This window comes from Anguilla anguilla, chromosome 3, assembly GCF_013347855.1.
Source record: "Anguilla anguilla isolate fAngAng1 chromosome 3, fAngAng1.pri, whole genome shotgun sequence".
In the NCBI taxonomy this organism is placed as follows: domain Eukaryota; kingdom Metazoa; phylum Chordata; class Actinopteri; order Anguilliformes; family Anguillidae; genus Anguilla; species Anguilla anguilla.
This window is the reverse complement of record NC_049203.1, coordinates 45,539,908-45,562,001: the sequence shown is the minus strand read 5'-3', so window position 1 is coordinate 45,562,001 and position 22,094 is coordinate 45,539,908. Positions and strand designations below refer to the sequence as shown.

Here is a 22,094-nt window from a genome sequence, read left to right as displayed (position 1 = left end):
ACAAATATATGTAATGTAATGTCTATATGGTGCTGGGTATGATTTAGAACGCAGTCCATCCGGATTGTGAAGCTGACAGGTACTCAAAGTGCAAAAATTACAGATTTTTCTACTGTATTAGAGCAAGAGTGAGCACCACGGTCCCCCTACTTCTACATGTACAGTAGAAGCCAAGCTGACCAGAGCAATATCAATTACACAGATGAATTCAACACCAAAACAATTTGAGCAGGATGCCAATTGAAGCTGAACAGGACTGCTTGTATCCATTGTCACCGGGATGGTAATGGTTCATGGTGTGCGGCTAATTGGAGGAAGAGAATCGATGGGGAGTTAATGAGTGTTCCAAATTAGGACAGCTAACATCTCCGCATTAGCCGCGTCTCTTTGGATTAGCTCCCATAGACCTGAATCCTGTCGCTGGATACTATTTACTCTCATCCCCAAATGAGTCTGATGAGGGAATGAAATGAAATGGCCAGTTCTGCAATAATTTACAATAATTTTAATGGACAGGCAGTACATAGGATTGCACTGTTGTGACCAAGCCTTAGTAAATCAGAGCAAGTCTGCCCTTGTATTTTTATTGTTACTTAACCTTAATCTAACCAGGTGGACTTCACAGAGATTTGAAATTTTTAACATAACATAACATAACATAACATAACATAACATAACATAACATAACATAACATAACATAACATAACATAACATAACATAACATAACATAACATAACATAACATAACATAACATGACATAACATAACATAACATAATGATGAGAACTGCCCATTCAGCTCTGATTACCTATAGACCTACACACTAGGTAGTATCTAACACCGTATCAAGCCTAGTCTTGAAAATTCCCAGAGTTTCTGCCTCTACTACGTGACCTGGCAGGCCATTCCACAGATTGACTGCTCTCTACGTGAAAAAAATTCTTCCTAATTCTGCCTCATTGTAATAAATACCTGGAAAGAACAAAGCGATGTATGCAACTGGTATTATATAAAAATAATACATCACAAAGGCGCAAGATTGTAGCAATCAGTTGACGTTTAACATGAGAAGCATGGCGCAGTTCCCAGCACACTACACGCACTGTAGCTTGCTTGGAACAGGCTGGTCTCAAGTTAAAGGTCTATATTCCAAAACAATGTCAAACACAAGGCTGATATACGAGAGTGACGTGACATCAAATCACATCAGAGGATGTATTCATTAACACAATCTAATGGGGCCTAAACCTCGGAAAATTGCCTAAAGAAAAAAAAAATTGTCACCACTGGAAAATTATGCAAGCACTGATTTAATGTGGAACAGACTCAATTTTCCAGATCCCCTGCAGAAACTGACACATGGAGGCAATTGTAGTGGTTGGTTAAAAAAAATTTTTTTTTAAATGCACCCGCCATATAAATTGTGGATTATAACAGCAATTTATTTATTTGTTCTCTTATGTGTTCAACTTGGTCAGCCATTTTTATTTGCAATACACTACCTTTTCAGACTGTTTGCTGATGTTATCTGACGTTTGTGGCAAACAGAACTAAAATTTGCCACTAGCTTCATAATGCATTTATAAACTTCATCTTGAATGTGAATAAGGGGTGTGGTGTGTTTGTTGAAGATTGTTGTAAAGCTGCAATGATCCTAAATCTTCCAGCGGAAACTGTTAATGGTTGCTAATTTGGCAGGCTCTGTACAGCTTTCACCGGTAAACTGCTGCATTATGCTTCCAACTTTTTGCCTTGATCCAAATCTATACAGTTACTTTCTGAAACAAAATGAGGAGACAGATGTTTCCTCAAACCAAATTATCACACAATGCATTGCCCAGATTTCCTGGCGTCTTGCCAAGCAAGAAAACATTTGCACATCTTAAAAAATACCACTGGTTCAGGAAGGGAAGAGAAAACAGATTAAATTAAATTTATTTTAATTGACAATGGATGACTTTCATCAGAGTATCAACCTATCATACAGCTAGCTTGGCATGTGCTCTATTGGAAAATCCCAAACAGGTTTTCTTAAATCAGTTTTATCTGTAGAGTATGTTTGTACCTGAACATCCAATGGTGCTCTATACCATCAGTACAACTTTTGATTAAGCATTATTGTGGAATTCCTTTTTTCTTTTAGTTGTACTTATTTACTGAATAATAAAAAACATCTATTGTTATATTATAAAATACAGTAGTGCCCTTTGTGATTCATCTAAAACAAGGAGCACACCAAGGGCGGATCTGTTTTGAGGTGTCTTTCCAACTTCTGTGCTTAATTATTTAATTAGGCCAAATATTTACTTGATGTGACTTTTTTGATAGCCAAGACCTACAGCGACAGATTACATTTTGCTGTAGTCCAAAAGCATATCAGCACTGGTGTGCACTGCTCTTTAGAAAACTAAGACTGAGTAACTGGTTTGAACATAAACAAGCATACATACACTGGCTCTCCAGGACTAGAGTCATGCACCCCTGATATAAAATACAGCAACGCCCGAGGTAAGGAGACAGAAGATACGTGAGGAATTGATTTTAGACTCAGCTCACATATATTCTGAGCCTGATGGACAGGCATGTGCTCTGTACGCCATTCTGTGGTTGTGTCATTTTGAAACATCTTCAGCACCTTGAGTTCCCTAAGATGTTAACAGAGAACTTCTACTTCCTGTTGGCATACCTTTCTGGATGTTGGTCGGAGTAAAGCAGTCATGCTGCAGTGCCCCCTTTGAAAACCATCAAAAACATTGAAGTAATGGCTTTTGGATGTTTAATGTTACTCTGGTTTTTACTGGTAATTTAAAATCATTTTCTTAATGTGATTATTTTGTTTTATTGCTAATGTTATGGTCTTATCATGTCTCTTTAATTCCTCTGGTCAACATTTTAATCTCTTTATTTTTTTTGTACTGTACAGCTGGAACAAAAAATATGATGATGATTCTTATTATCAGTAGTAGTAGTATTCGTAATCATAGTCATAGTCGTAATCTTATTATTATTATCAGTATTTGCAATATTGACATAAAATATACACATCTGTAAAGAGCAATAATAGGAAGCATAATATTTTTGCTCATGCCTGCATTATGAAACAGAATTTGTAAACCAGATTCTGCTGATAAAAATTGCCATGGAGATCTCAGCACCTTTTTAATGAAAATGTAAATATCACATTTGCATAGGACAATTATAGGAATGGTTCTGTTTACAGTCCCTTTCCTGGATACTGATTAAACTGACTGATGAATAAAAACTAATTTGGTGAATTAATTAAAGCCCATGTTGCAATATGTTCAAATGCACAAGTAAATAAGAGAATCTTTATATCGCTGCCAATATTGTTGTTTTCCTTTCCTCCTGTTTTAACTTCAGCCTGTCATTATGCCTCACTAGATTTGTGTTAAAAGTAGTGTGATCGCAGGCTAAGTCATCTGTAAATCTTGTTTATATTTTACTGTCATTGAGCCTTATGGCCTTCGCATCATACCTTTGAGTTTGTAGCTTTTAAACTGTTTAAGATCTGCACCTGTTGTGTTATGTGCCAATATAAGTCAACATCAAGTCTGAGCAGACTTGACAGCTAGTTACCAAAGGGTATGTTACACAAGAGAATAGGAAGAGAGGCTGTGAGGAGGATTTAATACACATTGTTTGCATCCCTGAGGAGCCAATGCTACAGATCCATAAAACCGACAGCTTAGTCAAAACACACAGCAAACCTCAGGGTTCGTAGCTCCAGCAATGAAGCCTCAACCCAGAAATGCAGTGTTCAATTAAAAGTAACAGCATCAATCTGTACAGAAACGCTTAATAATTACGACAAGTGTTACAATTTTGTTTCCTCTGCTTTATCTTAATACAAACAGTCCTGTCAAATTCAGTAGTTTCAGTGGGGAAATCAGACATGAGACAGCATTGCCGACAACAGAACTGATGAAAATATCTGACCTAGGATCAACTTGCCTAAACGTCTCTGCGGAGTTAAAACTCGCTGAAATGTTTGACTCATTTGTTAACACTTAGCGCAGGATTTAACCAGCTATGAGAAATGCTATAACGCCCCCATGTGGTCGTGATCTTAATTTAATAATGTCCAAGTACTTGCCAAAATGTCTTTTTTTAACATACTAAAATAAAGAAGCTAATTTTTTTAATAAAATGTTTTATAAATGTCCTCAGTGAATGCAACTTTCAAACCATTTTTGAATGGGCAGTAAAATCATATTCCATAGTAAGTGCTTCTGAGGCTGGATTTGTTTCCATAGCAATGACAAACACTCAGTGACTGTGACAGTTTTGCCCATGCCATTCACATAACAGTAAACAGTGAACATAGTGATATGTGGGGGCTCCATGTGGGGGAAGGCTTTTTCTGAGGAGCTGTGCTTAGTTCCACTAAGAGTACCTTCTTTACATTTACATTCACATTTAGGCCAATACAGATACAATTATCCAGCTAAATGAGTGATGTCAATTCCCTTTACACTTGTCCTCTCTCAAGGCTACTCAACCTCTCTTCAAACCTTGTAACAGACTTGGAGAGCTTGATATATTATAGACTAGATACAGAAAGCATAAAACATATAATTATTAATTAACCATACCACACCAGTAGTATGTGTTACTGCTGAAAGTGTGTGCGTGTGCGTTCGCGCGCTTTTAAGGAATCTATTCCAGGACATACACTGTAATATTCCATGTCACCACCAGATGGCAGTAAATGATATGAAAATGTTCCGCGTGGCATATTTCTGCCATTTTGATTATTTTTACTTGAATAGAAATGCTGTGTTTTGATTAATGCACCAGCATTGAAATATGACAGTTATGAATGTGTTGTGAGACCATTAAGAGGGGTTACGTTCTGTAAGCATTTTTCAAAGAAGTGAAGGGCTGAGTCACTAATGGAGATCACAACAGACCTGAACACAATAAAAAAAAAAGTCTGTCTGAAGCGTAAAAAAAGATTAATGCCCACTGCATACAATAGAAACAAAGGCAGACAAGTAATTCAGAAAATGTAAAAGAGTTTTTGAGTTTCCACTTCCATTGATGGTTAGGCCTCATTCAGCGGTTATCAATGAGTCATACGAATAAATAACTGCACATACAGGCGTATGCCATTTCAATAACGAATAAAATTGTTCTTTAAAATACTGAATAGCCGAAAATTGGCTTTTGACTTGGATTTCTCATTCACATTCCTGGAGAGGCAGTTGGGCTCAGCCTGGGGGGGATTAAAAAGAAGCACATGATGATTCATCTCGTGATTTCTCTCGGAGCTGAGGCCATGGACTAAATGAATGGATTTCCTTTTACTGCGGACACCGAACTCCGATAGCGACTCACAATGGCATCTCCCAGGCTCGAAACTTTCTGTTGCCCCAACAGAGACGCGTCCACGGAATTCGTCATTAATTTTCAGCCATTGTTTTTCAGCGGCATCTGCATCGGTAGTGCAGGCGTTAGCCTCGTTTTCTCCATCCTACAGATGTTGCCCAAACGGAGGAGCTACAGGCGCCTTGGACAATATCCGCTCCCCAAACCGGCCTCGTCTTCGAGAATACTGTTCATCATCAGCGTGTGCGATATTCTTGGGTGTGCAGGTAGGGCATGGTGAAGGCACATTATCTTGCTCAGGATGTACCGCAAAGCCTCAAGCTTCTGTTTTAAACATTTTTGAGTCATTCCCATTTTATTATGAGCTTGATTTGAACACCTAGTGTATATTAGTATTAGTATTGTTTAAAAGGTTTTAAAGATGAGCCGAACTCAGGCCTTTATGGTAGTGCTACAGCTCTGTCCTCAGAAAGGACATGTTGGACAATGGCATGTTGCACGATATGAACATATTAGCATCGAGGTGTTCACAAAAACATTACATTTGTGAAAGCCGCACTGTTTTCAGCTACAGCATCATAATATATTTTATATTTGTAAAAAAAACAAAAAAAAAACGCTAGCGTGTTTTGACAAGACATACAATAATTTTTGTTATGGCAGTATCTAACATGAATGTACACAAAAGCATTCGTTTACTTATTTGGTATTGACCTTATTGTCTATTCATAAATTATAATATAGGCCACAAAACATGAGGGGAAAATATTTTAATGTCTATAAATAATGTACATAATATGCTCAGTGTTAACTTGACTTCATTTATATGGAGTATGGAGTCCAGGGGATCACATGTACTTTGTCAAAGTAAAATATATTCTCAGATATCAGAATTGGTGTAATGCGGAATATGTTGCTGTGTAGTTAGCAAACAAGCTGTGGTGTTTGGAGGTGTGAGTGACTATTAGGCTTCAATGGCAGAAATGTAGGGCATGGAGGATGTTGATGTTTCAATAAAGAAGTAAACTTCACTGTTGATGTAACACATTGATGTGACAGCTTTGACCTTTTAGGGCCAGGTTATTGTATGTTTCAGAGATAGCTCATTAAGCATTTGCAATACAGGCAGTGACACCTCAGATTCAGGCAAGTCTTCTTTAAGATCATGATGACCTGAGAGTGTATAAAGATAAGGAGGACGTGACCTCATATGATGGTCCACTTCCTGTGAAAGTAAACATGGCTATATCTAGTCACCCATGCAGTAATCTTTATAACTGGCTGTGTTGCTGCAACACATATAGCATACCGAAGACATCTGTACCAGCTAATGGAATCAACAAAGCGATGTGGCATTATAATGTCATATCCCCAACATGCTAAAAATAAACTTTCTGGTGTGGCTTTTGGGTAATGCGATTTTCAAATTACTGTGTTGATTCCAAGATCTTATATTTAGAGTTTATTCTAATAACTGGATCATGCTTTCCACAGCAAACTCAAATATTTCTTCGGTATTAATAATGACTTCCTTACTGAAGAACAATGTGTATTCACTAACCCCTTTTGGCAAAAATATTAATAAACTGAATTATAATATTCAGTATTAACTTTGATAAAGTATACAACTTTTTCTTTCTCAATTGAGCAATAGTAATCCAGAAATTTTGGAGAAAAAGTAATTATAAACATTTTTCAGTAATCAAATTTTAATTCCCTAGTTTTTTTTTTTTTTTTTTAATTCAGAAACATATCCTAGTAGTTATTTAACAACTAGCATTAATAAATAAGGCGTAAACCTCGGATAGAATAAAGCCTTTGATTCAGTATGAGTGTTTTTTTTTTCCAACTCCTGCAAATGACTAAATTTCAGCAGCTGAAAAACAAATGATACAGTGTAAGAATAAAAAGGCATTGATAAAAATGACTCGAATGAATTGGTATTTTCCACAATTCTTCCATTTAAAGTTATTTCTAATATTACCAAACATATCGCCAATTGCTATACGTTCTGTAAATCTTGTAAAGTTTTACACACAGATGTTATGCCCGGCTTGGTTAGGCCATAACAAAGAAGGGGAGGTCCACACTGTAGCAACAGTTTTCTTAACAAAAGTTTATGAAACTAAATGAAAAATCAAGAAATGGAGTGTGGAATCAGTAATCAGGAAGCGTATGCATGGGTGGATGCAATGAAAACAGTATGTGTGTAGTTGTTGAAGGGTGCAACAAACAGAAAAAACAAACAAAATGGAGGTGCCCAGGCACCAGCTGGCCAGAGAATCGGGAGAGAGCCTAGTCAGCTACAAGCAGGCCTTTTATGCCTTCTCCCCCATAGGTACAGCTAATCAAGGGCGGAGCCAGTCGCTCAAACTGGCTCCTACGGCACAAGACCTTAAAGAGACAGAACAGGGAGTTACAAACAGGAAGTTCTAGACAAACAGGGAGGGCAGACGGCCAGGGCCTTCACACCCCCCCCCCATAAAACGGAGACCCACTAGGGTCGCCGTGGGCACTACCACACTGCTCGAGACAACGCATCAGCCATCACGTTGTCCTAGCCCTTTATGTGGATGTTCAGCTTGTATGGCTGCAAGAACAACAACCAGCGCATCAACTGCTGATTGCTGTTCTGCATACTAGAGAAGAAAGTCAGGGGATTGTGATCAGTGTATATTGTGACTGGTGTTGACCCTGCCCCCACATATACTTCAAAAAACTGTAGGGCCCAGATCAACGCCAGTGTCTCCTTTTCCACGACTGAATAGTTCAATTGGCGACGATTGAACTCACTTGAGAAGAAGCATACCGGATGGTTTATACCCTCTTCCCCCTCCTGCAGCAAAACAGCTCCTGCACCCACTCCACTGGCATCCACCTGGATTTCAAAATTAGGAGCTGCCAAGACAGGAGCACAGCAAAGCAAGTTTATTTACGGCATCAAAAGAAGCTTGACACCTCGGGGACCAGACAAAGACTGCTTTCTTGTTAAATAGGTTTCATAGTGGGTTGACCACGGTGGAAAAATTACGACAAAAACTGCGGTAATAGCCTACCAAACCTAAAAAACGCTTAAGCTCTTTCTTTGTTGTGGGCACAGGGTACTTTTCAACCGACTCAACCTTGGCACTTACCGGCCGAATTTCCCCCTGACCTACCACTCTGCCAAGGTATGGCACTGTCGCCTTGGCAAACTCGCATTTTGCCAAGTTGACAATCAATCTAGCCTCAACCAGCCTGTCCAATACGGCCTCAATACACTGGGCATGAGACTTCCAGGTGTCACTGTACAGAACCACATCATCTAAATAGGCTGCACACCCTGGTAGACCAGACAGGACTTTGTTCATAAGTCGTTGAAAAGTTGCAGGAGCGTTACGCAACCCAAAGGGCATGACAGAGTAAGAGAACAGTCCGCCTGGTGTAATAAACGCAGAGATCTCCCTAGCTCTTTGTGTTAATGGTACCTGCCAATAACCTTTCAACAGATCCAATTTTGTCACAAACTTTGTGTTCCCTACCTAATCTAAACAGTCCTCCATACGAGGCAGTGGGTAACAGTCAGGCTTTGAATAATTGTGCCCTAAAAGAGTATCGGTATCCATTAAAGAGTAAAGAAAAAAATGGTCATGATAATTGGCAATTGATTTTAAACAGAATGACCCAAAATACTTTAATCATTATGAACCAAACTGTCTTTCTGAAATCACGTTTGCTTCTTGCCACATGTCCATCTTCTGTTAATATACATATGTGAGCAATTATTACATACTACAGATCAGAGGTTTCTGACGTACACTTGGAACCAGACCCTCTTCAGCCCAAGGTTTCAACTCACGTACCTCTTCATTATGTTTGCACCTTCAGTTTAATTACTGTCTGTAAATATGTGCCTTGATCACAAGTATCATACAAATCCTTGAACCCTTTGGAAATCTCTACCGTAGAAAGTATTTTGGGTCACATGACCTGAGGCCTTCTGAAATGTCTGCTTAAGACTCACAAAGGCAGCATACACTAAGTTAGTTCCGTTTGAAGCCTCCAGCTGCCCTGTTACCCCAATGTTGGATTTTTCCACACTATGGTTATGTTTGAGATTCACTAAGTGCTTCACTTGCGCAACAGCAGAAATATATTTTCACATATATGGAGATCCAATATACTGTCATCCTTAAGTTCTCTGTTTATGATAATTCTGTTCTGATAATATATTCAGTGTTTAATTACACATACCATTGATACAAGGACAACACTTACTTGTGAAAAAAACTGTAAAATGGAATGTGCAGTGTATATTGTCATTTGTACTGATAAATGTCTAACATAGAAATATTTTGTAAAATACAGCAAATGTCTCTTTGTCTCAGAAGGATATGTATAACCAAAATAATATATTATTTAGAAAAAAATAATATCTTGGCAAATATCTTTTTGAGGGCCTTCACGTTTTGATTCATTTTTCAGTATTGCATTAGAGTATATTGTATGTTTGTAATACATGGTAGTATATTAAAGGGATTATCTGACACTTTTAAATATATTTACAAATTTGGTTCATGGTCAAACCTCTTGAGAAAACAGCTGGTTTTCAAGGTGGTTCTGTGTGGTACGAATACAAACAGTGTAAAGTAATGAAAATACGGCATGGCAAAAGTAGACTAAATGAAATTGCTTATCTGAAGAAAATTGATAAAGAATTAATTAAACATATAACCGTATTTTTAGATCATGGTGTCAAAATCAGGGCCAGGAAGGCCACAATGTAATGGAGCCACAGTGGTTCTATTTCAGTCAGCAGCCAATTAAGGTCTTGGAAACAGAGCCTGTGGTCTCTCTAGCCAATCAGTAGAAACACTGGCACTGAAACACATCAAACACTAGTGTGGCACTCGAGGACTGGAGTCTAACAACCCTAGAACAGGGTTGCTGTTTGCAGTATGCTCTATATCCAGATTTTTTTCTTCTCAATTTTTTCATCCAGGTATAATTGTGAGGTCATCCATCTGGCTGGGCCTGCCTGACCTCATTAGTGGGATCTCTGATGCCTCCAGCACTGATGTGTGGCCAGAGGTGTTCTGCGTGGGCAGCGCGGTATGTATGTGGTTCCCCAACCCCAACCCTTCCACTTCCTCCTCAGGCCCCAAGCACAGGAAGTACATACTAAGTCACAATTAACTCAGTCCTGCCTATGAGTAACACTGTCTGCAGATGGAGATGATAAAAATCATCTATCAAAAAGTTTTACGTCGTCATTTTCTTTTCTTTTTTTTCAGATGTGGATCCAGCTTTTCTTTAGTGCCTCCTTCTGGTGGACCTTTTGCTATGCGGTAGACGTCTACCTCGTGGTGAAAAGATCTGCCGGTTTGAGGTATTTTTATGCCCTCTCGGTTTAACACGTTATCCATGAACCAGTTTCTCTTGCAATAAAACGCAATATAAACAAAATGCAATATTTACGTGCATTATTTCTCTGATGGAGAAAAATGCTACCCAACCAAAAAGCATTGTGAGAGTGCTGCTAATACCAGTGGGCCTGCTCGTAGAATTTGCTCATGTAATTGTTTTTACTTATCAAAATACTAAAACAGGTCTTTTCTAGTCCAGTACTGCAAAGATTTTGGTCTGAATGCTTTATATTTTGAGGCATCTTCTGTGATATCGATACTGGTATCTTCTAGGATTTTCATGCAAGTTAAATAATTTTTCTAAAAATTGAGAACAGTAGTATATAGTGTTTTCCCTTGCATATGCAGGGACTGCCATGTGACCGGCGTGTATGTGTGTATGGTTTGTCTGTATGTGGCTTCCCTTCCAGCACTATTGTGTTGTATCACATGATCACATGGGGCCTGGCGGTACTGCTGTGCGTTGAAGGCGTGGCCATGCTGTACTACCCCTCAATTTCAAGGTAGTGGAACAACACAGAAGTATCTCCTATCTGCCAGTTTATGCTCATGCGTCATTTGTATGGAATCTTTTTTGGAAGAGAAAACCATTTGATTGGTTCACATTGACTTGAACCACTGAAGCAGCGCTCTGTCATTACTAGGTCAAACCACTTCAATGAGGTCATTTTGTGGATACATTTTTTCGATTTCAGTTAAGAGTTCAATCTCAGAAGGCTATCTTGGGCTGTTCTTTGAAGAAAAAAATGGTAAATGACCTGAACTTTTTTTAAAAACTGTATTCAAAAAAAAATTTTTTAAGGAACTATTTTCAGAAAAAAGGTACGCTACACTGTTGAAGTAGGCCTTATATGGAAGATTCTGTGGGCCTCATTACCAAATATATGAATCCATTTACACAACAAACATGTGACCTTGGAGTATTGGATCTTGGTATTAAAGTGCCCCCAACCCCAGCAGGCTGTAATTTGTGACCCAAGCGGAATGGCATTGCCTAAAAGGAATCCTTAACCAGCTGACTTCATAGAAGACTAACCTGAGGAATGAAGCTGAATAGAACAAAACATTTATTTGGGGCCAGTCCTGTCATGTACAGCAAATGTAATAAATACCTCAAAAAATGAGTTACTCAGGCATGGATTCTTTTTTTTTGATTGAACACAAATGTATTCCTCATTACAACTGCTGGGCTAAAGTGTGCCTCTTGCTACTTTTTTGCGCTTTTTGTAAAGTGACGTGACGTGACCGATGTTGCCAGGGCAACTCACAGCTTTGGTTCTCGTTGCAGCTGTGAGAATGGCCTGCAGCACGCCGTACCGCATTACATCACCACCTACGCCCCCTTGCTGCTGGTCATCATCGTCAACCCCATTCTCTTCGCCCGCACTGTGTCCGCAGGTGAGTCTCACCCCACGCCATCCAAAGATCTGACCGCGAGGTATCACCCCTCCAGCAAAAAAATGAGCTGCCTCCACCCCCTTCATTACACCCTACATTAATTACAATTCATTTGTACGCCGAGGTGCAATCTTATCACAAATCCTGTTTGTGATACACTGTTTGCCTATGTGTCATTCATGACACACAGACATTTCTAAACCAATTCTCTTGCTGTGAGCCTGCAACAGAAAACATGGCTTTTTATAATATCTTTGTGTAGCATTTTCCCAACAGTGCAGCTCAAGGTGCTACACAAAATACATGATTAATTAAAACAAAGGCAATAGGTTAAAGTGAAATCAAAGAACATTTCTACATTTAGTTTTGTAGTTAATAACACCAAGGTAATAATGCTGTTTTGACAGCTCAACACCCCATTAATTGGGCAATGGCTATAGAAAAATTCTTAAAAGTGTCCTGTTCATAAGCTACAGAATTATATTATATTATATTATATTACTATTTTACACTTGTAATACAGTGACTTCACTGCTGAAGGGCCGGCAAGGAATCTACACCGAGAATGAGAGACGCCTGGGAACTGAGATTAAAATACGATTCTTCAAAATCATGCTCGTTTTCATGATCTGGTGAGTTTGCAGCATTCTGCCGAGTTGAGTATCTGCCAGCACCTCACTACATACACAATCTGTGTCTCATTATATAAAGCTGTCTATTATATAAACGGATGCGTTTATAATACCTGCCACCGGTCACCTGTCATCATTAACCAATTAGCACATTTGATTGCATCAACCAAAGAAAAAGATTCTCCCTGGAAGCCATCACTGCTGAGTGATGCTCGTAAATAAAAGAAAGTCCACATGCAGTACGTCTAAATGTACCTGCGACTTCCCACTCAGTTTCAGGGCTGCGGAGAGAGATAGCATTGACACAACATGTCCCTTTCCTTCCCAGCTGGTTGCCCAACATCATCAACGAGAGCCTGCTGTTCTACCTGGAGATGCAGGCGGACATCAAAGCTGGTCACCTGAAGAATGTGCGCAACGCCACTCTCATCACCTGGTTCATTATGGTGAGGGCTGCCGCCGTCAGCGTCTGACTCACGCCGAGATGTGTCCTTACATCTGACACCTTCGCTTTCAAAACACAGCGAGACACAGTTCCACGCTGTTGACCAAGACCATGAATTATTCAACAGTGTCTTTTTTAGAACACATTTTATTGCCTTTTTTTTTTTAGATTCTCTGTTATTCTGTGATTGTTAGCCTGTCAGATTACTGCAATGTTCTTTATAGCCAATTGCTGCTTCTTTTCACTCCGCAGTCCACCAGCTTGAGCTCCTGATTTTTTTTCATGGATTTGTACAAACAGCAGGGGAAAATATACTGCTAGGCTCTTGCAGTTGAATTCCAATTCAGTGATAATTCTTCTTTCATAGTGGGCACATATGAACAGGCTGAGTTTTGTGGCAAAATGTTAAGTTCTTATAAACCCCAATGGCCATTTAACCCTTGAGCTTTGTTAATTTATTAGCACCTTACACCAGCTGGTTTGATGGTTTTGGAATACATCACTCAAAAGTGTCATCTGGCAGAAAATTCCAGTTTAAACCAATCTAAACTGGTCAACGCTTTTTTAGCTGGTCAACCAGGCGTTCGCCAGCTGACCATACTATCTAGTCGGCTTGTCCACCAATTGACCACCAGCTTACTTAACCAGCTTTGAACAGCTTTGACCAGTCACAAACCAGAAATGACCAGCTAGAAGTGTCGCAGACACAGCTGAGACCATTTTACACTAACTTCACCCAAATCGAGCACAAGGGTTAAACCAGACACCAGCATTGAATTATAATGTTAAACAGACTGAGGGGGAAAGCAGTTATCCCTTGGATGGTTTCTAAAAGTTGCAGGTTTTCTCTGTATGACTTTGGGTCTTTCAGCCAGAGGATCTATGAGTTAATTCAGTACATTCCCTGAGGGTCCTGAAGTGCTTTTGGCTCAAATATGCTCATTGAATAATTAGATCAATTATTTTTTTAAATGCTTTTGCTCAATTTTCTTCCCAATGCCCTGCTGCATTGTAACTCATAGCCACTACCTCCACTATCAACTTGGGAGAACACAGACAACCATATGCTCTCCTCTAAAGCACGCAATATGATCCACTTGATCTTATCACAACACAGTTTGCAAGTTGAGCTTGCACAGACAAGAACTGGAAAAAGAGCTAGACTTCTAGGTGCCTGATCAACCAGCAGGGGTTGCTGGTGCGTGTGCCTGAAACCCCACCCCTGGGTGATGCTAGATCCAATTGTGCATCGCACTGCAGGGTTGCCGACCACACTAAGCACCAGCACGGTCTAGATTCAGACCATGCGGTCTACCCATGCATAAGAGCAGTGCCTTAACAGGATGAGCCAACAGCAGTCCCCTTAGTTCTTTTGACTGTGAAATTTGGTCAATATACAAAGTCAGTTACCATTTTGAACAATATAACAGTGAATCATCAGCAGTGCTACCTTCATTGGGATCATCGTTTTAACTGGAATTTATGAGGTTTGCATTTAACCTCTTTGTACACTTTTTAAAAATAAAAATCCAGACTTATGAGAACATAGCTTGTAATAGTTAATCTTACTCACCTCTGGGCTTTTCCAGGGCATCCTCAACCCCATGCAGGGGTTCTTGAATACCTTGGCTTTCCACGGCTGGACAGGCTTCGATGTAGACCTGAGCTTCCGGCCGCAACGCGAGCTGGCCTGGGACTCCGCCTCCACCTCGGCTGCCGCCACGGGCAGCTACAACCCCGTCGTGGGTTCCACCCTCCACTTCCAGAGCCACGTCCAGGAGGCCAAGAAGAACATGGCCGCCAACGGTCAGCAGCCCTCCGACGCCATCAGCGTGCTTTCGGAAGGTAACAGCTCTCCGGTGTATCAGGGCTGGTGACACCCAAGCAGCAACCAGCACGGCAGCAGGTCTTCTTGATCTGGGATGTGGGGACGGGGATTCCAGCACCTGCTCTTATAAACTACACTCTTCATCAAACTCTGGATATTTATTGTTACTGTGATTGATGGCCATTAATGATCTGGCATTGAGACTATACGCTTGCAGGGTTTCTGCCCAGGGCAAACACTACCTTTACTCTGTACAGTAATGACCTTAGACCAGCTTGTTTCAGTAAGTGTGCATCTGCTGCCAAGTCTGCTTGGAAAGGGCTTCAACTAAGCAAAGATATACTGCTGAATTTAGGATACAGCATATTGGATAACTGCGATGGTATGAAAAAAAAAAAAGAAAATCCAACCTGAATAACCCTTATACTTTTAGTGGTGGAGTTGTTCACTTAGGTGACTGTGAACCTGTGAACCTCTTGCAAACAGAATTTTGATCAATAGTCAAAGGCAGAGCTGAAATAAATATTCAAAATACGTAAACACTTTATATCCTAGCTAAAGTGGAAAACACTCCGCAAATCCCTGGAAGTTTTCAACAAACATTCTAAACAAAGCACGTAATAATAATCTACATTTTGTGGTGAATATTGCCAAAAACAGACTCTGACTCATTTAAAATGGTCAGTAACAGGCAGAAGGTTTGCTGGTGTCTAAAAGGTTAAAGTACTTCAAAAATAATTAGTTGGCTCAGGTCTGGGAAATAGTCTGAAGCAGCTTCCCTGGGCAAGGTTAAAAGCTTATTAGCATTATATGGGGAAAAGCAAAAGCATAAACATGACAAAGGGGAAAATACGAATACAACAGCGGGACTGCAGTTACGCTGTAGCAGCAGCATATTAAACTGTACCTTACTGTGGAATGGGAAATGAATAAAGGCCTGCATATCTGCTGGAATTCAGCGGCAAAATTCTACAAACAATGAGTCATTACAACGACCAATGACTATTCTGTCAGATGTATATTATCAAAAAATCCCTGGACTCCAGTCTTATCGTGATGTTTACTGCAGTGCTGATATGTTGCAATACTGTCTGGTAGCAGGATGAATTGTGTAATGCAAACCTCAGCAAATGTTTGGGTCACCCATTATTTTTATGCATTGCAGTTTGAATTTTTATGACTTTATTTGTTAAACTTGTGAATTGAGCAGTAATAAAAACATGAATATGAACAGAAAAGTGTGAATATTATTTTAAATTTAAGCATTAAACATATCGAGACCAATGTATTTTTGTTTTGAGAGAATACAGGAAGGATTTTATTCTGCAACTGTCCATAGAACATACCTTGTCATTCCACATTAAAATTTTACGCAAGAAGTGCATTTTCACAGATATTTCTGGTACAATCAGCCTTACTATATGCTCATACTAATATAATCACCAGTGTTGGGATAAGTAGACAAATCTGCATAAGGAACACTTAAGACTTATCAAGGTCAGTTGAGATGCACATTTCTATAGATCATTGAGTTAAATCAACTAGACATTCCTCCTTTCATTAGCATTCAGTGTATTTTCACTCCTTATGAAAAAAAACATACATTAGGCAAATCATTTGTGTACGTTAGCAGATCAACAACTAAACATCATGTAGATCACCTGATTAATGGAAAATGATATACCTGACTAAATGGAGTCATTTCCCTCATTTTGTCTTGCTAGGTTCAGAGTCTAGTACAATTGAAATCCACATTTCCAGTGAGCTGCGAGACTATGAGGATGTAGACGCAGACGTGGGAGAGTCGTGGGAGAACTCCACACAGCAGTAGCTGGGGAGAGGAACAGCAGCGACTGCCAGACTCGGCTCTCTCTGCGCTACTCCGGCCTGTGAAAGCTGTGCTCAAGGTTATGCGTGGAACTCTAGCTGAGAGCTGGCCAGCCCTTCTACCTCTGGAGAGCAAGATTGGGCACAGATCCATCCTTGTGATCAATCACTGAAGGCCAACATCTTGAACAAGTGTTTTTAAAAAACCCACTGACATATACAAGACTTTCAATGCAAAAAGTAGTTTTAGCTTTTTTCTGCTTTACTTTTTTACTTTTCCTCCTTGTCTTATATCTAGTACCAAGTGTCAGGGCCAACTAAGGTTTCTTTTTCCTCTTCATTTATTACACAAGTGTAAACGGTGCATTTAATGTGCCAGTACCTTCCTTAAAAAAATAACTTAATTTAACGATCCAGACAGTCGATGAGACATGTAGACGTCTATGCTGAGAAACTGTGCATACGGGATTTGTTTATGAAAAGTGTGCCTTAAGTTCACACAATTCAAATATGGAGCAACAAAGTTCATGCTTATGTTAGTGGGTTGGGCCTGACAGAAAGAAGAAAAAAAAACAGTGCTGTTCTATGAATTAACTGAGAATAAAGAAATTATCTTTTGTATCTGCTCAGAAGAAAAAGTAAATATTAATTTAGCAGCAGTGTTTAGCTTTGTCACATTCCTGAGTTTCAGGCATGCACTGATGCCATTTTGTAATTTCATTAGCTAATGATACACACAAAGACATGCGTGTTTGAAGGTTTATGTTGTGAAGTTGAAATTTTGTTTTGAATGTGTGGATGTTTTTATATTAAACAGCACAATGTGAATGATTAAGCTGTGTGCTACTGTACCTTCAAATATTCCCACTCAGTTCGTTTAGTGAGAGAATTATATTGGGGTATTGCTCTTCTGAAACGTGTCATTGTAAAAGGACAGTAGGCAAATTCCTTAAAAAATATTCTTAAAAAATATTTTGCCATTGAACAAAATGTAATTTTATTATGTATATGCAGCAAAACATCTTTCAGTGCTATATATGGAATTTTACCAGTAAATTTTAGACAACTTTGTGAGTAGTCATTTTAATTCAAATAAAAAATAAAAATGAAAAACATCTGATACCATCAGGATGGTATAAAGAAAAATTTCATTGGTTTCAAAACTGAAATGCAGGATCCTTCGAAACTGGAAATGGGCCCATACCCAACTCTGCCTCAGGCATTTCTGATTAAGTGGCACTACCAGCATCCCCCCAAATCCCCCCAATTCCCTCACAGACAAACCGGCACTCACGCACAGGCAATCCAATACCATAAAAATAGCAAGTGTCAGACAAAATGAAAGACAAGCGTGGTGTTTTCCAATATCAAAATAGAGTGATTTATTTGAGACCTAGAGTATGACTTCAATGTTTTGTCCTGGACAGTGATGACCTAGGCTGGGGTTGGGGGGGTGGTTGGGGGGGTTGATGGTGTCAGGGCACCTGCTCCACACTGGGTTTCTCAGTGAGAATACTTACTGTTAGTCAATCTGACACACACACACAAAACAGCAGAAACCAGACAGTAGCTTTCAGATGGACAATCCTGAACCGAGGACCAACTGAACATAATGTTTTTTTTAAAAATTATGAAGAGAAAACTAGCAGACCCATCTCACAAAGTGCACTTCAAATTGCTTAGGGAAAAAAAAAGAGAACTTTTACTAAACAATTGTACATAGGAATTAAAAAAAAAAAAAAAAAAAAAAAAAAAAAAAAAAAAAGTCTGTCAAAGTTGTCTTTAACAGTCTCCTGCATTTACCAGACCCTACTGAACAGAAAGCAGATACACAAAATTAAAGCTAAAACCACCACATTGGTCATGAAAAATAGAGAATGCACCTGGCCGTGGAAGCAGTGGAACACTGACCAATCACAGCTGAGACAGGATAAATGAGGGCTTCCACTTAACCAATCAAATTTTGGCAGATAAATCCAAAGCTGAGAAAGGCTAAATAACAATGCCCACAAGCGGCCAATTAGGATGCTGCCATAAGACTTCCATTGATTCAACCACTGTTCACTGGGCCAATCAGAGCTGAGGACTGTGCCTGAACAATCACAGCTGAAGAAAGCCAAGCCACTGGTGGTTAATTCATTAAATCTCATGACAACAGACTGCGACAGTCTGATCACCTCAACAATTCGATCTTGCGTGTGAGCAATAATTGAGACGCGAAGAGAGCTGTCAAAAACTTCAAATGAGGAAATCCTCTGGAGAGCAAGTCGCCAAAGGCCATTTTCCATCACACAGAATCTTGCAGTTCATTCGCACCCCTTTATTACTGCAGAAACTGGAACCAATCTAAAATAAATAAACAGACTGATGACGTAAAACGGTTTTTCTATCGCATTAACTGGCGACCACAGCGATAGCATGTGATACCCCAAACAATACTGCTCACAACATTTGCTCACATTTCAGATGGCCTGGCCTCCCATCTGCAATTCAAGTCTCAAGTTCACCCTCAAACAAAAGTAGACTGTCGTTTCTATCAAGCTTTGGTTGCTAGGCGGCCGCCCTTCTCTCCTGTCTTTTCAACGTGTCGTTTATTTTGTTTGTTTAGCACCGATGTGGAGGTGTCAAGGGACGCAACGGAGGTACCCAGCTTACTGACAGCACCTTGCTTAAGTAGGCGTGTGCGCGTAACACTCTGCAGGTCGAGCTAACGTAGGGCGGTGTGCCAAATAAACCCATTAAACCCACAAGGGGCTCGATCTACCACGGAGCAGGGATGCTAACGGGTGGGCAGCGGCAGCCGTCAGGCCCGTCAGAACCGCCCAAAAAAGCAGAGTGCCCCCTACGCTAACAGCAGCAGGACATATCCATCAATGCCCGAGGTGCAAAGAGAAACAGAGAACCACTTCGACTGAGGCTGGTGTGAACACTGCTAGCGTTGCAGTGCCACTCTGTTATGACGGCACACTTGAACGGTGGCCTCCGTACTATCCAGTGGGCACAAACTACCAAACTACCAACTGGCAGAATCTTGAAACATTTAAACAAAATAAAAAAGGCAAATTAAAAATGAAAATAAAGAACGGTGTAGCCAAATGTCTGCTTGGGGAAATGTTAAGAGAAACAAAGAGCCTTCAGACCTTAAAGGATGACACGTGTGTTGTGCACTGTATATAAACATATATACACAGTATATAAATGTGTATATTCATCTAATTTACAAATCTTTACATTCATTAAATTTACATCCAAACGAGGGAGATTATATAATTATGAATCACTCATTTTGTGTCAGCACTAATATCCACAAAAAGTTTTTCTTTTTTTTTAATATGAATTACACATTTCATTAAAACTTCAATAAAAAAAAGTTAGTCTTGGCAGTTGTGATTCTTCATTGATCTTAATGTTAATAAAAGAAGGTGTACACAGAGCTCCCACAATGACCCTCATGACCATGTCTTTCCAACTTTCCAGACATCCAATTCCAAATGATTGAAAAGGAAAAAATAAAAATAAAAAAGAAAATACACATTTTGTGTTCTTCGGGTGCCCCGGCGAAAGTCCAGACGACATTCCAAGGAAAGCCAGTAAAGAAAGTGATGATAACTCTGGTCATTGACCGGCTTATAAAAGTGACCGAAGCGGGCTGACCTGCTGGGTGAACCCTGGCTCTCGCACAGGAAGCGACCATCAAAGACAAAGAACGCGACCTTCTGTGACCGTGACCAAAGTTAAATTCAACACAAGTCTGCATCTTCCAGAGGGGGCTTTCTCTTCCTTTTGGTTTTCTGGATTTGGAGTATATTTCTCTTTTTTGGCACAGCCTTCTGTTTGGGTTTTCAGGCTCCCCATGGCCCCCACCCCCATCCCCCCCCGCCCCCCCCCGACAGGTGGGTGGCCATTTCTGTGTTGCCGAGGGGAACCTGGTTGCTGGTTGTTGTGCGATTTTGATTTCAAAACAGCAGTGTTTGAAACCGGCACAACAGACAGCGTTTCGCCAAACATTCCACGGTCCATCTTCAAAATCCGTGCTCGGACTTTATTTTCGAAGGTCCAGAACACAGACCTGGGGAAGAGAGATCAAGTAATTTCAATAATTTACTAAATTAATAAAAACTCACATGCAACTTATTTCCCCATGTACTTTCCTCCCAGGACTCACAAAAGCTATACTTATTAGTTCTCCTTTATCATTAACATTGTAAGAATCCGCTTAGCTCCAATGGAGCAGAAAGTCAATACGATAAATTTGACTATTATTGTCTAATTCTGCTTGGCTCCAGTGCTGCATAGTAAGAACTGAGTTGGCTGTTGCTTGGCTTACCGATCCATCAGATGCACTGGCCCCCACTTTGTCCCCTGTGCTGTTCCAGCACACCTCGAAGATGCCCCCGGTCCCTCTGTAGCTGTGCACTAAGGCTCCACTCTGAAACCACGGCAACACAGGGTCATTCATTTTACACTGAGAGAGCGGCTTTATTCACCGCCCTACTGGTTTTGCCCCCTCAAACAAGCATTAGTCATTTAACACTGTTACGACCCCCAGCCATTAGGCTGTAAAGGCCCTCTTTTCATACAGGGGAAACAACATGGTTGCAAGCTTCTTTCTTATGCAGTTTAGGCAGGAATTGGAAATATTTCAAATACATACATTTGAAATGTGCATTTGCAAATATGCACTACACCACTGTATTAACAGGATGAGTTTTGAAGTCAACTGGGTGAGGATCCCTTTGGTATGTGACTGCCCTGGCTGTCAAGCACCAGTATATTCTGCTCTATTTTTTTTTTTTACGGAGAGGCGGAGCCTTCTTACCGCGGTGTTCCAGATGTGGACGCACTTGTCGAAGGAGCCGCTGGCCAGGTACTTCCCGTCGGGGCTGAAGGCCACGCTGTAGACGGGCTCCTGGTGTTTGGTCAGCGTGTGGATGCAGACGCCTCTGTCCACGTCCCACAGCCTCACCGTCGAGTCAAAGGAGGCGCTGATGGAAGGGGGGGGGGGGGGGGTAAAGAACACAGCGGCTGTCACCTCGGAGCCCAAGTGGGGTTAGTCTAGGAACAGAGACAGTCACATCTCCACACCTTCCCTTACCCTTTAGGAACCGTGTGTACTGCAGCAGTGACAGCCCGGCTAACACAAAACGTTCTCACAATGTGGCTGCCACGTAGAGGCGACGTTATAACATTGGCAAAACATTCCAGCAATG

The 22,094-nt window shown here is 40.3% G+C and overlaps 2 protein-coding genes across 2 annotated transcripts in view; one reads left to right on the top strand and one right to left on the bottom strand.

The window, feature by feature from the left end:
• The first annotated feature begins 5,287 nt into the window (after positions 1–5,287).
• gpr143 (G protein-coupled receptor 143) lies at positions 5,288–17,017 on the top strand. The gene is made up of 9 exons (XM_035409730.1): positions 5,288–5,615; positions 10,331–10,440; positions 10,623–10,717; positions 11,165–11,257; positions 12,043–12,152; positions 12,676–12,784; positions 13,113–13,230; positions 14,819–15,074; positions 16,782–17,017. The coding sequence occupies exons 1-9, from the start codon at positions 5,360–5,362 to the stop codon at positions 16,886–16,888; spliced, it is 1,254 nt and encodes a 417-aa protein (XP_035265621.1). The 5' UTR covers positions 5,288–5,359; the 3' UTR covers positions 16,889–17,017.
• A 3,739-nt stretch (positions 17,018–20,756) lies between these two features.
• LOC118223339 (F-box-like/WD repeat-containing protein TBL1X) overlaps positions 20,757–22,094 on the bottom strand; it is a 40,726-nt gene continuing 39,388 nt past the window's right edge. The window contains exons 13-15 of the mRNA XM_035409728.1: positions 21,704–21,869; positions 21,212–21,313; positions 20,757–20,953 (exon numbers count right to left, since the gene is read on the bottom strand). Coding sequence (XP_035265619.1) covers positions 20,927–20,953; positions 21,212–21,313; positions 21,704–21,869 — 295 coding nt within the window. The 3' untranslated portion in view covers positions 20,757–20,926. The remainder of the gene's footprint in view (positions 20,954–21,211; positions 21,314–21,703; positions 21,870–22,094) is intronic.

Excerpts from the sequence above, each read along its gene's own strand:
- gpr143 (XM_035409730.1), top strand. The coding sequence starts at position 5,360 with ATGGCATCTCCCAGGCTCGAAACTTTCTGTTGCCCCAACAGAGACGCG. Across the intron at positions 10,441-10,622 it reads TGTTCTGCGTGGGCAGCGCG|ATGTGGATCCAGCTTTTCTT; the intron begins GTATGTATGTGG and ends CTTTTTTTTCAG. Across the intron at positions 12,785-13,112 it reads ATGCTCGTTTTCATGATCTG|CTGGTTGCCCAACATCATCA; the intron begins GTGAGTTTGCAG and ends TTTCCTTCCCAG.